A 15,000-nucleotide genomic window follows, 5' to 3' on the forward strand; every position below is an offset into this window, starting at 1 on the left:
CACACACACGCACGTACGCACGCACGCACGCACACGCACACACACACACAAGCACGCACACGCACACGCACACACACACACCCTACCAAGGTGTGATCAGTGTTGCCACAGTTACCTTGAAAAAGTAATCTGATTACTGATTACTCTTTTAAAAAGTAACTTAGTTACTTTACTGATTACTTGATTTTAAAAGTAACTAAGTTAGATTACAAGTTACTTTATTAGTTACTTTCAGCAGCTGCCGACAACACCCCCACTGCCTCAACATAAAAATGATAACTGGTTTTGCCAATACTCACTATACTGGAAGTGCATTTTAACAGCAATGTATAGCAGACATCCCAACCTAACTTACTTAGATACTGAAATTCAGATGTTTGTTCAATAATGTCTAAGTATACCAAATAAGGAAGGCCTATTGATAGAAATTGTTATAGTAAAATATGTAGATTTTTTGTAGATTTGTTTTTCATGTAGCCCTGGCAACTAGCCATCTTGTATAGGCCTAAGTAATATGCAAATTCAATTACACTTGTTAAACTCACCTCAACAAGTATTTTGCAATCATTTAACCCGCCATGAGCAATGCTAAAGTCGCTGTTACAAACAGTGCAGTGTGCAAGATTATCATTATGTTTTAATCTTTTGAGACAATTGGGTACACTTTTGTGTAGTCTGATGTGAAATGGGTCTTAAATCTTCCTTTTTGAGGGGCACTGACTGCCATCACGCTCCTGTTCCTAGATACACTGACTGAACTGATTAATTAAGTTTGGGAGAAAAGAGATATAAACACTGAAAACTGATTGGTTGATTTAGCAAAACAGACCAGGATGCTCTCTGTCTTGGATGCATTCAGGCACAAATGCACCACTCCTCTCTCTCTCCCTCTCCGTTGTGTGCGCGTTAAGCTCAAATGCACACGCGATTTGAAGTCCGGTCTGGCTTGCGTGCTCTTGTTTGCTCTAGGTTCCGGGAGATTTTATGTCATTTGCGGGCGTCAGGAAGCCGCTATCAATATGTGGGAGACTCCCAAAACTTCGGGAGACTTGGGATGTCTAGCTAGACAGCACTTTGTCGCCAGCACAGAATGTACAATGTACCTTAATGTTGTCATGTTTAGCTGACACAAACTCAAAGTAATGACTGATGAAATGTGCATCTCTCTCTCTCCCTCCATTGTTTACGTTTGTGTCGCTGCGTGGTTTTACACGTGAATTGTGCTCATGCTGAAACGTGAGCATAGCCTACATGACATTAATCCCCAAGACAAGAAGAAAGCAAAGAATATATCTTTTTATTAAGGAAAATGACAAAAATAGTAACGCACAGTAACTTAGATAAGTAACTTTAATCTGATTACTGGTTTGTAAATAGTAGCGCATTAGATTACTCTTTACTGAAAAAAGTGGTCAAAATAGACTAACGCGTTACTAAGTAACGCGTTACTGGCATCACTGGGTGTGATGTGGTAAGGAGAGCCAGGTTGCAGTGATGAAAGGGGGGAAAGGAGATACTCTCAGCCCAGTGTGATGGGGGTCTGTTGGGGGAGAGGACAGGGCCAGTGGGCCTCTGCACCTGGAGAAGATAAGCCCATCTCAGGCAGCAGCGGCAGCTATAACTTTGGCATCGGCGCTGACCGCGTCCGGCTCTGTTACAGACACCGCCACTCGGGAGGGCAGGAGAGGGCTGGGCACCATGAATGACCGCCTTTCAGGTGGACACAGCAGCCTCCTGAATGCCAATTTTCATCAGTAGGTGCATTTTCCCTCCCCCTTTCCCCGCCCCCCCCCCACTAAAGTCGCGCTGAGGACATGTAATTGGTGTGATTAACACGAGGGTCTGTTTTATATCATCCGATTCCTTCATCATGCCAGCCTCACAGAAACCCCACTGTTTGTAGTGTTCTGCAGGTCAAAGTAGGATCCCAGAAGTGCCTCGCTCGACAGAGAGACTTTTAAATGCTCACAGCTCCAACTATATGTTAATTGCTCTCTCCATAATGGTGAATGCAATGATATTTGGGGTCAGGTCAGTTGTAGGTAAAGCAGCTCAGTTGATTTCTGGGGTTTAAAAGGGCTGGTGTGTCTCCAGAGAATAAAGTCTCCTTTACACACCGAAAACCACAGGTGTGTTTTCAGACAAACACATGCATTCATGTGATATTGAAAATAGCATTTGTCTACCACTTATGTATCGGCCTAAAGCCTGAATCGCCTGTGTGTGGAGAGTGCATACAAGACAAATGTGAGTGTGTGTGTGTGTGTGTGTGTCCTTTGACCATGTGTGTTTGTTGTCTCAGGTACTATATCCGTTCACGTGCAGTCTTATAATATGTATTTGTGTGTGTGTGTGTGTGTGTGTGTGTGTGTGTGTGTGTGTGTGTGTGTATGTGTGTGTGTGTGTGTGCTGTCTCAGCTTTTAACACAGGGCAGACTCAGTCAACAGGTGGGCTGGGTCGGCAGTTTGCCTACTCGCTTTAACTTAGTGTTGGCACGGCTGTGTGGATTTTAGAGACAGTGTAAAGGCCTCTCCCATAAAACAACTTCCTGGATAGAGGGGATAGGGGCAGCAGGTGTGTGTGTGTGTGTGTGTGTGTGTGTGTGTGTGTGTGTGTGTGTGTGTGTGTGTCCAGGTTACACTTAATGGCCTGTAGCTACTGTACGCATCCATCACTCCACATTTAAAGTAGCTGTTCTCATGTGCTTAGCCATCAATGTGCATGTTAATCAGTTCATGCATCCCTTTAAATCTGCACCTGGTTCAATCCGATCTGTATTCAGTGGTGTGGCAGGTTTTGAGCATGCATGCAAGCTTGTGAAGGTTATGTGTCTGTGTGTGTGTGTGTGTGTGTGTGTGTGTGTGTGTGTGTGTGTGTGTGTGTGTGTGTGTGTGTGTGTGCGTATGTCTGTGTGTGTGTGTGTGTTTGCATGAGAGGTGGCACGGCATGCTGGTTTTCTCAGCTGGTTTTGCCCCGAGCCGTCTGGATGAACACAAGGCCGCTGTCTGTTCTCAGATGGGAAGTGGACACATCCGTGTGGAGCTGCCTCCTCCTTCCTCCCTCTCTCCCCCTCACCCTCTCTGTCCCTCCAGTAACCTGGTCCTGCACTCCCTGCCCTCATGTCAACTCACCCTCTTCATCTCTCACTCTTCCTCCACACCTCCGTCTCCCTCACCCTCTTCATCTCTCACTCTTCCTCCACACCTCCGTCTCCCTCACCCTCTTAATCTACCACTCTTCCTCCACACCGCCAGCTCCCCCTACCCTCTTCATCTCTCACTCTTCCTCCACACCTCCGTCTCCCTCACTCTCTTCATCTCTCACTCTTCCTCCAACACTCCATCATCTGCTCTACCGCATCTCTGGCCTGCGGTCCACAGGCGTTGCCAAACCTGCTGCCTTCCTCTCTCATTGTTTCTCTAAGTGGGTGAAGCTTCACAGGAGATTGGCTCCCCTCGCTGTTATTGTCCTCTCGGCCGTGTTGTTGTGAACACGCGCTTTTCCTGAAGTGTTTTGGTGTTTTGGTGGTGATGGTATGGATTCCAGAAGCCATCAGACAATGAAAGGCACATGGTGAAGTAGAGTGAGAACAGGAGAGGCCCCTGGAGGTTTCAGGGCTTTGGCAAGTCGAGTCAGTTCGCCTGGAGAACGAAGCTGGCGTCTGTCTCTTAATCCTGTGGTGTCTCATTTGTGGTCATTTGTCGTTGTGGGAACTCATTTAGTCTGTCTATCTACCCCTTGTTCCCTCACAGGTCAACAACAACGGGCTAGTGTCCTTTCTCAGGGAGGTGTCCCAGTTCACTCCGGTCGCCTTCCCCATCGCCGGAGACCGCCGCGTGGTGGCGCCCTTCTGGGCGGACGTGGACAACCGGCGTGCAGGGATGGTGTTCTACCGCGAGAGCAAGGACCCTGCCATCCTGAAGCGTGCCACTGATGACATCAGGGGCTACTTCCCAGAGTTCCCAGAGTTCATGACCTCCTGGGTTCTCATTGCCACCTGGCATGAGGTCACCTTCTTTGGAGGAAGTGCTATTACCCCGGTGAGCTCACTCTGGCTGAGCCGTCACACATGAACACACACACACACACACACACACACACACACACACGCACACACACACACACACACACACGCACACACACACAGTTACTCACAATCATTCATACTCTCACACACACACACACACACACACACAGTTACTCACAGTCACTCACATACCTACCACATACCACACATATACACACAAACATACTCTCTCTCTCTCTACCTCATACACACACGCACACTGGTGCCTTATTGCACTTTCCAAGCCGCACGCACGCGCGCGCAACGGAGAGAAAGAGAGAGAGAGCACGGTATGTCACGCCATCCTGTTTTTGTAGCCCTGGCCAGCTGCCGCTCTGCTGGTTGGTGGCGTTTGGAAACGGGGAGGTGAGGGGATGTTGGCAGGGCAGCAGAGACAGGATGGCCACAGGGTCACAAGCACACAGCGTCGACCTGGGCACAGGAGGCCAGGGAAAAGCTTTCCTCGACTGGCCCGGGGCAAGGCTGCTTGAAGTGAGGAAAAGCACTTACCTACGTCAATAGGAAAAGGGGAATTGTTTTTCTGCTGAAAGATGTGGAAGTCCTTCAACAAAGTTACTTACATACCTGATATTAAACAGACATGAGTCTGTTTTTGGTCTTTCGAGAGAAAGGTGTCAGTGTGTAAAATCATTTGTTAGTCACCTGGATGTCGAAGTGTAGATTTTATGTTTTCATTGGAAGCTCACAGTTCAACTCAGTGTCAGATGTCAGTACATCAGACATCAGTACCAGTAGTGGACTGGTATAGTCTGATTGGGGCAATTCAGAAAGTATCAGCCGTGCTTCATTTGTACATCTGGAGGTCCTGTAGCGACAAGGGAGGCGGGGAATCCAATCAAATAAGTACCAGTCCCAATGTGGGAGGCTGTGGAGCGCTTAGCACGCTAAGTGTTAGAGGTCCTGTCTGATATTAACCTCTGTGTATTTCCAAACATAAACCAGTTCTTCCCTTGCTCACCTGTGCTTGCAGGTGAACACCTTCCAGGTGGTCCTCATCACTGATGGAGAGCTGTCCTTCACCATCTTCCAGTACCACAACATCACCTGGACCACTGGCATGCATGCCAGCAGCGGGGGCGACCTGGCCGGCCTGGGGGGCATCGCCGCACAGGTAGGGTCACCTGCGTCCTCTCATAACAGAGCACGTGCCACCTGGGAGAAATCACATTTGACCCAGTTAGCCAAAGAGCGATGTTTCGTCGACCAGTTGCCCTCTCTTGCCATCTAGCGCTTCAGGTCAATTGAGATCTTTCATAGCCTCAAGTGGACTGAGCATGAGGGACTAAACACACCCGAAAGTGTGAAAATAATCTCGCTGGATTAATGTCAACACAAAAAGTTCGCTGCAGGTAGGGGGGCAGAAGCTCGGTGGGATTAACATTCTCAGACCAGTATGCTGTGGCCACCAGGGGATTAATCACAGCTTTCACGCCCTGCTGGCCTTCTCATCTGCTCGCTATGTGCTCTTTGCTCCAACTCTGACCAGTTGCTTGGACACAATAAACAATAAGTCTCCCGCAAGGCAGTAGGATACTAACTTACCTCCGCTAAACAAACAGGAACTCAGGCTCTTACTGTAGATGGTTCACTGTGGGGACACATTGTGCTCATTAGAATATTTTTTATATTGTTATGTTTTATATTTTATTTTATTATACATTTTATGTAGTACTGCTTACTTATTTTTTTCTATGGTAATGAAACTTAATATGTAGCGTATGTTTAGGCAGTGAAAATAGCAATAGAAGATAACATCTCTTCAAAGTGATGAAGAGGTTTATGGTGATATCTGAGACTCTCTATCTCGAGATAAAGCAGGTGCAAAGTTTTCCTGGGAAGAACACTTAGGGTGGGGTTGATTAAAGCCTCATGTTAAGGAAAACAAAAAGGAAACAACCCGATTTGAACATACCCGTGTGAGATTGTGAGAACACGAATACATTTGCTGTGTAAGGAAAACAAAAGGGAAATTATTCCATCCCTTCATTCCATCATTCCGAAATTTACTCCAAATTCCAGGATCACGGATTCGTTTACCTTGGAGACACAAACAGAGATAAAGAGAATCTTAACTGTTCTCAGGGCAGCTTTTCATGAATGCATGTCTTCAATAAATGAATGCAAATACATTCCATTTGGTGTAACTGTATCCTTGCGTTTGAGTGATGTTGGCGAGTTTGTGGTATGGTGTCAGCTGTGACAGGTTTGGCCTGAGCCTCCACTCCTCTGAGAAAGCCCTGTCCCCCGCCCCCACTCTCCCCAGGCAGGTTTTAACGCCGGCGACGGCAAGCGCTATTTCAACATTCCGGGCTCGCGCACCGACGACGTGGTCGAGGTGGAGGACACCACCAACGTGGGCTACCCGGGCCGCTGGGTGTTCCGCATCGACAATGCCCATGTGCAGGTGGGCAGCTGCAATGACTCAGGTAAATTCCTTTGCTACACCTATCCCACATTTTCCCATGTACTCCCATCTATTCCCAAGACATCCACATGATCATTATTCCCCAACGTCTGAACGAATAATAATTAAGGTAACACTTTACTTGGAGTCAGCCTACAGAGACTTTATAGGTGGTTTCTTTGATGATTCTGTCTTTAAAATTATTGTTGAACAATGAATGAATATCACTTTAACCAAACCCAACCCCTAAACCTTAAGTGCCCAAAGATAGTTTGATTATAAACTGAGCATCTGTGGATACTTTAAAGGAGACTATCTAAGTTCAGTGTGACCAATCATTCTCTTAAACTCTATGGGATGGTGTTCTGCTTGTGAGAGCATAGGTGTGGACAGGTGCCCTTTGGAAAGGGCAGCTTACAGTAAATGTGAGAATTTATGTTGGCTCTTATGCCGGGCTACTGCGCACGCCTCCTCCCCCTGCTAGACGTCTCCCCGCATTCATTTTGCGGAGGGAAAATCAGACATGTTTTGACTGCGTTCTACTCAGACTCTTTCCACATATTAGAGAGAAGCCATTATATTGGAGGGTCCCTGCCCTACTTAACGTGGCGTCGCTACTAGTAAGTGTCTTCGACGCGAGAAGCCATTCGATGTAATGTGGATTGATTTAAATAGCACTCGTTTCTTTTATTATAACACAAAGCATATTATCACTCGACAGGCTAATGGAATTCCCAGAGTCCTGCTATGTGCCCGATATAGGACAGAGCTTTTAAAGGAATTCTGCTTATGAGGCTTATACAGGAAACCTTTTCTCAATGAACTGATGGGAAATGACATTTGGTAAGAGGATATAACCTGTAAATGTATCCTCTCCACTGCCCCCCCCCCTCTGTCTAACACACACACACACTCTCTCTCTCCCTCCCTCTTTCATTCCTTCTCTCTACCTTTCTTTTTGTCTTTCTGCCTTTCTTTCTTTCTTTCAGCCTCCGTTTGCCCTCATCTTCGCCCGTGTCTGAATGGTGGCCGCTGCATTGACGACTGCATTAAGGGGAACCCCTCGTTCACCTGCTCCTGCCTGGCCGGCTTCACGGGGCGCCGCTGCCAGATAGGTGAGTAAGAGTTCCATGTGGCGTCTCTCTCCTCTTCTCCCCAGACTCCTTCTTTCTCTCTCTCTCTCTCTCTCTCTCTCTTTCTCTCTCTCTCTTTCTCTCCCTCTCTTTCTCTCTCTCAGCCCAGGACGCGTGTTGCCTACCTCTGTGTGCCAGGAAAAGTGCATGTCTGCTTGTAAAACGGCCCAGGATTCCACCCGTGCTGCCAGGGGACAACCCTGGAGCGGGGGAGATATTTCCTCTGGTCACATCTGCTTGTAATACACATGGCGAAGGGATCCTTCCCAAAAAATGTGCAGTGGTCAAGTCATTAGGCCCTCACTTTCTCTCCCTCTCTCTCTTTCTCTCTCTCTCTCTCTCTCTCTCTCTCTCTCTTGCCTTATTGTTCTGTCCTTTCTGTCTCTCTCTGTCTTTCTACTCTGTTCTTCCTCTTGTAGGATTCCCCTGTGTGTGCATCCCATAGCAGGTCTAAACGTGATCATAAGCACTGGTTCTCCTCTCTGCTGCCTTGCGGTCTCCAGCTGCTCATGAGACGATTTGGTGTTTGTTTGTGTGTGTGCTCACTTGTGTCATTGGTTTAGAGGTGGATGAATGTGCCTCGTACCCCTGCCAGAACGGAGGCACCTGCATAGACAGCGTCAACAGCTTCACATGCCTCTGTCCAGCTGGATTCACAGGCTCGCTGTGTGAGACAGGTGAGACCATTATTTTACAGTCACCTGCACGTTTTGATCACCTGATTTATTTCAAGTATACACAGGAAAGGTGTTACAAGTAGGGATTTCCTACAGGGATTTCCCGATCAGGAAGCACATTACACAGCCTGACGCGAGATTCGACATCAAGGCACAATTGGCTTGTGGCAGTCGCAAACCAAACACACCACATCTTGCACCCAGGATCCGTAAAGGTAGTCCCGGTCACGATCCGCCATGCGCTAACATACGCAGAGACCAACCAACAGCCAATCCAACCTAAAATCTCTGGGGTTATCAAACAGACACCTTCCCTCATCAGCGTTTTTTTTGTCTGGGGTTATCAAACAGGCTCAGAGAATTGTGTGGTAGGAGCAGGCTTCACTCTTGAGCACACTTGAGAGTGCTTGGCCACACGTATAAGTAATACCAAAGAAGAAAAGGCCGCACTTTGCATATGCAAAGTGAAGCCTTTTCTTCTTTGTTATCAAACAGGCACCTTCCCTCATCGGTGTTTTTGTTGAATTGGGCCTACAACACCTTCAGAAGTGCTCAACAGAGGTGTCTGGCATCCTGGGCCTGTCTCCCTTCACACATGCGATGGGTTAGAACATGTTATAAACAGACTCATAAACAAGAGCCGTTGCAGAAACACAGCGACAAGATTTCACATATCTCAATTCAGGGCATGACATGACCCCATTATAATATAGGGCAATTCCATTAATTTTTTTGTAACATCCATAACGCCAATAAAATGTTATGATATGGTATGATGTGAATGATTACATGAAATTTGAGCATTTGCTATTTTTGGCTGAAGAATGTAAATGAGAAAAAATGCACAAAAAATGAATGTTATCATTCACATCATACAAATGCCAAGGCATTTCGCTGGCGTTATGGATGTGACAAAAAGTAAATTTTCTGTGGAATTGTCCTCTACTCAAAATCAATTTCTTAAATAGACATCTCTAATAGTGTTGGTACTTTTCTCAACAAATGAATATGTTCTGTGAACTTTTTGACCATCATGTTTACATATTGGTCATGTTTAAGGGATTACGGTCCATAGGTATAAGTATTAAGTATATTAAGTATATATACTTTTTTGATCCCGCGAGGGAAATTTGGTCTCTGCATTTAACCCAATCGGTGAATTAGTGAAACACAAACAGCACACAGTGAACACACAGTGAGGTGAAGCACACACTAATCCCGGCGCAGTGAGCTGCCTGCTTCAACGGCGGCGCTCGGGGAGCAGTGAGGGGTTAGGTGCCTTGCTAAAGGGCACTTCAGCCGCGGCCCACTGGTCGGGGCTCGAACCGGCAACCCTCTGGTTACAAGTCCAGAGTGCTAACCAGTTAACCAGGTACACAGGGCAGGGCCATAGCATCACTCAGACTGTCCAGCTCCCTCCTCTTTTTTTTCCTCCTCTGTTCTGTCCATCCACCATCAGGTAGCTCACCAAGCTTTTCCCTTTCTCTCCCTCCTTGGGCCGCCCCTTCTTCCATCCTTCCTTTCTTGTCTGCTCTCCACTGTACTTCCTCTCTCTCTCTCTCTCTCTCTCTCTCTCTCTTTCTCTCTCCTATCCTCCATCAAGCTGTCATGCATCCTTTACTTTGTCCTGTTCTTTCTTCCCCAAGTCTGCCAGGTCCTCTATTATCTCCCTCTTCCCACTTCCCATGTAGACGCGTCCCTTCTCTTTATGCTCCTTTTTAATGGATCCAGTGAGAGGTGGCGTGTGTGTGTGTGTGTGTGTGTGTGTGTGTGTGTGTGTGTGTGTGTGTGTGTGTGTGTGTGTGTGTGTGTGTGTGTGTGTGTGTGTGTGTGTACATGTCCCTTCTCTTTATGCTCCTTTGTTCCCTCTCTTCCTCCTCTCTCAATCTCCTCTCTCAGACTGTCCCCCCATTTCTCTCTCTCTCTCCATCCCATCCTTCTCTCTCTCTCTCTCTTTCTCTCCTCCTTTCCCCTGGGCTCTGGTGTCTGCCGCGATCCCTCGTTCCCACACTCTGGCCTGTGGAGATGCGGCGGCCCTGCTCTAATACCTTTCACAGCCAGCAACGCATACTTGCAGGGTGAGGGGAGCCGAGAGGAGGATATATTAATCAGCTGAGTAAATATACCGTGTGTGTGTGTGTGTGTGTGTGTGTGTGTGTGTGTGTGTGTGTGTGTGTGTGTGTGTGTGTGTGTGTGTGTGTGTGTGTGTGTGTGTGTCTCGTTCTGTGTATATGTATGTGTGCATATGTGTGTATGTGTGTGTGCATATGTGTGTGTATGTTTGACTGGTTATGTGTGTGTGTCTGTCTGTCTGTCTGTCTGTCTTGCACGTGTGCATATGTATGTGTCTGTACGTCCATGTGTATGTGTGTGTATGTGTGTGTATGTGTGTGTTTGTGTGTGTGTGTGTCATCGGCAGACATTGACGAGTGCCAGAGTGATCCATGCCTCAACGGAGCAGACTGCGTCCAAGGCGTGGACAAGTTCACCTGTGTGTGTGTCCCAGGCTACACAGGGCCCCTGTGTGAAACAGGTGAGTGCGGCTGCAATGAATACCCCTTAACACACACACACACACACACACACACACACACACACACACACACACACACACACACATACAGTACACACACACACACACACACACACACAGAGACACAGACACACACACACACACACACACACACACACACACACACACACACACACACACAATTCCAGCCCATGTAAAAGGCCACCCCATTCTTCTCCAAGGAATAGAAGGCCTGCTGTTGCCATCGGTGAAATGCGTTTGGCAGGGGCTCCCTCGACCACCTCCACTTAATGAAACAGGCATTGAGAGTGCAGTGGCTCCCTTTAAGGGCAAGTCACTGATGAACTTGTGCCCAGAGAAATGCACCACAAGCTGTTCCTAGAATACGAGTCGTTAAAGACTCTCCAGCCAAAGAAAAATGAAAGAAAGCAGAGAAAAACAGGGACTTTGGTATCTGAGGCTCATGAAAGCAATCTCTCGAAGAAAACGTCCGCCATCGATATGGCGTTGGGAGCAAACATGGCTGACCTGGTTTCCCCCCCGCTTGGTTACGGTCCTCAGGCCGTCCAGCCACGGGTTATTGGTGAAACGCGAGACCCTGCTGGACAAATGAGCTGGGGTGGGTGGGGTGGTGTGGAGGGGTTCGGGGGAATAAAATAAGGTCTGGCCTCGTGCTTGTGTCCCTACATGAGAGCAGATTAGGGATAATCTCGGACACCTGGAGGGTGAAACCGTACACCTGGGCGAGAGGGGAAACTCTAAAGGAGCGTAAGGGGTCCCCCCCAAAAAGAGCTGGCAAATGAGGGGGGTCAATACACACCGCGTGACATGGCCATTTCCAGGGATTTAACATGGTGTGAGTTCTCAGTGAAAAGCAGGTGTGTTTGTGTGTGTGTGTGTGTGTGTGGGTGTGTGTGTCTGTGTCCTGACGTGAATGAATAAATTAATCAACAGAGCAATTTTGTATAACATACCTCCTAGGATAAACTCTTGGTCGATCCTAAGATCCCAGAACAATGTGAATGAACCCTTGTGTGTGTGTGTGTGTGTCTGTCTGTGTCTGTGTGTGTGTGTGGGTTTGTGTGTGTGTGTATGTGTGAGAGAGAGAGAGGGGAGAGTGTAGGGGTGTGTGTGTGTGTGTGTGTGTGTGTGTGTGTGTGTGTGTGTGTGTGTGTGTGTGGTGTGCGTGTGTGTGGGTATGAGTATGGGTGTGTGAACCCAGAGCTATAATATGTGTGTCCCTTCTAGATATAAATGACTGTGAGCCCATGCCATGTCTGAATGGAGGTGGATGCACAGACCTGGTTAACAACTATACCTGCACCTGCACTACTGGCTTCATTGGCAGACACTGTGAGACAGGTCAGTCAGTCATGTGTGTGTGTGTGTGTGTGTGTGTGAGTGTGTGTGTGTGTGCGCACGCCTGCCTTGACACACCAGCCCTCCTCATCTTTTATTCCTTTGCACCGTAGGGAAAAATCTCTCATGATAGAAAATGTTTACACAGTCTGGAAGCTACTTTTTTCTCTCCCTCTCTCTCTCTCTCTCTCTCTCTCTCTCTCTCTCTCTGTCTCATCTCCTCCCTCTCTTTCTCTCTTTCCCTCTCCCTCACCCTCTCCTTTTTGGTTTTGGCTTCCTGTAATATAACTTTTTTCCAACTGGGACAGGCATGAAACCCAAATCCATGGGAAGCCCAGGAGGCAGGGGGAGTGGTGGTGGTGGAGGGGGGGTGGGGGTGGGGGGAGGGGGGGTGGGGGTAGGTTAGAGCGGGGTAGGGGCTGGGGGCTCCACACCACATTTTAGAGTGACCTGCTGTGTTTGCACAGAGCCCCCTGTTCCTTAGGCCATTTAGAATGGCTGTGGTTGGCAGCTTAGCTTTGAGAGACAGAATGTCGGTGTCGGTGTGTGTGTGTGTGTGTTTTTGTGTGTGTGTGTGTGTGTGTGTGTGTGTGTGTGTGTGTGTGTGTGTGTGTGTGTGTGTGTGTGTGTGTGTGACAAAGAAAGAATAAAGTAGAGGTTCGTGTGTCTTTGTGCATGTGTGTGGTTATCTGTCTGTGCCTATTTGTCAATGTGTGTGTGTGTGTGTATGTGTGTACGCGAGGACGAGGTTTCAGTGAATTAGTTCCATTTACCATTAGGGTTTGCTTCCGAGAGAAAAAACTGCGAAAAGAGAAAAAACTGCGGCTGATGTGCCCAGCAGGACCCAGCTGTGGGTGGGACGCCACCATGTGTGTGGCGTTGTGGTCAGCCTGCTGTTGTTTGTTGCCTCCGCACGGCCGCAGTGCTGCATTTGAAATGATGTGTGGTGCTGCCGCTGGAGCTGCTGTTGAGAAACTCTCACTCTCTCTCTCTCTCTCTCTGTGTGTGTCTGGTTCCTCTCTGTGCAGAACTGATGGTGGTGGCCCCAACCAATGCCAGTGCGGAGGCAGAGAACCAAACAGGTGAGGCCTGAGCATTCCTCGTCTGAACACATGCCACTGTCCGGCCATCAAGGCAGACATTGTCCAAATATACTGTCTATAAAAATGTACTGTACATACATCTTTACAGAAAGATATGACCCTTAATGAACAACATTTTCACACAGGGGTGTAGTGGAGGCTAAACGCAAGTAAAGGCAGTTTATCCACCTCTGAAATTTCAGAGATATAGTTTATCCACCTCTTATTAGAGTTTATTCACCTCTCAAAAGAGTTAATTATATAATAATTAAACATTAATAAATCACACTGTAGTATTCACATTCACAATATGTACACTTATCAACACTCTAGGAACCATTTAATGCCACTGGTATTGTTATAAACATTGGACAGTAACCTCCACCATCATCAAACATATTCTAATAAAAATCTGATACCGCATGGCGCAGTCCACTTTACCGTGATCACGGAATTCATAGTTTACCCATCTCTTATTTTACCACTACACCCCTATTTACACATAATAAAAGATTAATGGACTTGATTTGGCCCATTGTCATGGAATTAGTATGGCCCATTGTGAGACCTTTTCTAATGTTTTCTGCTGCATGCTTGTAGTGTAAACTCTGTGCCCTGTGTTTGTTGTATTTGAACCTTGACCTTTGACCCTCCACAGTGTCCTGCGAGGGGGAGGACTGCCAGAAGGTTTGTGAGTACATCAGCCCCGGGAACTACAACTGCACGTGCAGAGCTGGATACTATGGCGACGACTGCGAAGGTGAGAGACTCCAAGAGAGTCAAACACACTAACAGCCAGCAGACAATGAGTGACAGAGACAGAGTAAGACTGGGAGAAAGAGAGAGCGAGAGAGAGAGAGAGAGAGAGAGAGAGAGAGAGGGAGTATGAAAGACAGAGAGGAGAAGAGTTTCCCCTTGAGTGTGATACAATTCATTTCAGTGACAACCCAATCACTCCCCAAGGAGTCTTCAGCGCCTCATCTGAGATGATGCTTGCCAGTCAATGCTTGGCAGCCATGGCCTACTGGTTAGGGCTTCGGGCTTGTAACCGAAGGGTTGCCGGTTCGATCCCCGACCCAGTAGGAAAAATGTGGGCGGGGGAAGTGGTTGAGCACGGCTCTCCCATGCCCACATCCACGGCTGAAGTGCCCTTGAGCAAGGCACCTAACCCCTCACTGCTCCCCGAGCACCGCTGTAGCAGGCAGCTCACTGCTCCGGGTTTGTGTGTGCTTCACCTCACTGTGTGCTGTGTGTGTTTCACTAATTCACAGATTAGGATAAATGCAGAGACCAAATTTCCCTCATGGGATCAAAAGAGTATATATACTTATACTATACAAAACCACAATTAGAATTATATATTGTTATCTCTCTTCCTCTGTCTTTCCCTCTCTCTGTCTTTCCCTCTCTTCCTCTTTCTCATCTTATCCTCTCTATCCCCTTTTTTCTTCCTGTCTTTCTCTCTCTCCCTCTCATCTCATTCTCTCATCCCCTTCTCTCTTCCCATCTCTCCATCTTTCTCTCTCTCATCACTTTCCCTCTCTCTCCCTCTCTCTCTCTGTCTGGACGCTGTGCTGTGCTCTGTGTACTGGGAGAGTGTATGGACCAGTGGAGTGAGTGGACCAGGTCTGGCTCTGTGTGTTGGCCCCCATGCGGGCCGGGCACGGGCCGGGTGCGGGCCGGAGGGATGTGGGGCATGGGAGGCGCTCCTCTCTCTGCTCCAC

General features: G+C 47.8%; 1 protein-coding gene across 1 annotated transcript in view; it reads left to right on the top strand.

Annotated features, from left to right (window-relative positions):
- The window catches only part of sned1 (sushi, nidogen and EGF-like domains 1), a 48,741-nt gene that overhangs the window by 10,404 nt on the left and 23,337 nt on the right, over window positions 1-15,000 (top strand). The window contains exons 2-10 of the mRNA XM_042057923.1: window positions 3,754-4,041; window positions 5,059-5,199; window positions 6,352-6,514; window positions 7,482-7,607; window positions 8,189-8,302; window positions 10,722-10,835; window positions 12,084-12,197; window positions 13,223-13,276; window positions 13,935-14,036. Of these exons, the coding sequence (XP_041913857.1) occupies window positions 3,754-4,041; window positions 5,059-5,199; window positions 6,352-6,514; window positions 7,482-7,607; window positions 8,189-8,302; window positions 10,722-10,835; window positions 12,084-12,197; window positions 13,223-13,276; window positions 13,935-14,036 (1,216 nt within the window). The remainder of the gene's footprint in view (window positions 1-3,753; window positions 4,042-5,058; window positions 5,200-6,351; window positions 6,515-7,481; window positions 7,608-8,188; window positions 8,303-10,721; window positions 10,836-12,083; window positions 12,198-13,222; window positions 13,277-13,934; window positions 14,037-15,000) is intronic.

The sequence above is a fragment of the Alosa sapidissima genome, chromosome 12 (assembly GCF_018492685.1).
Source record: "Alosa sapidissima isolate fAloSap1 chromosome 12, fAloSap1.pri, whole genome shotgun sequence".
In the NCBI taxonomy this organism is placed as follows: Eukaryota; Metazoa; Chordata; class Actinopteri; order Clupeiformes; family Clupeidae; genus Alosa; species Alosa sapidissima.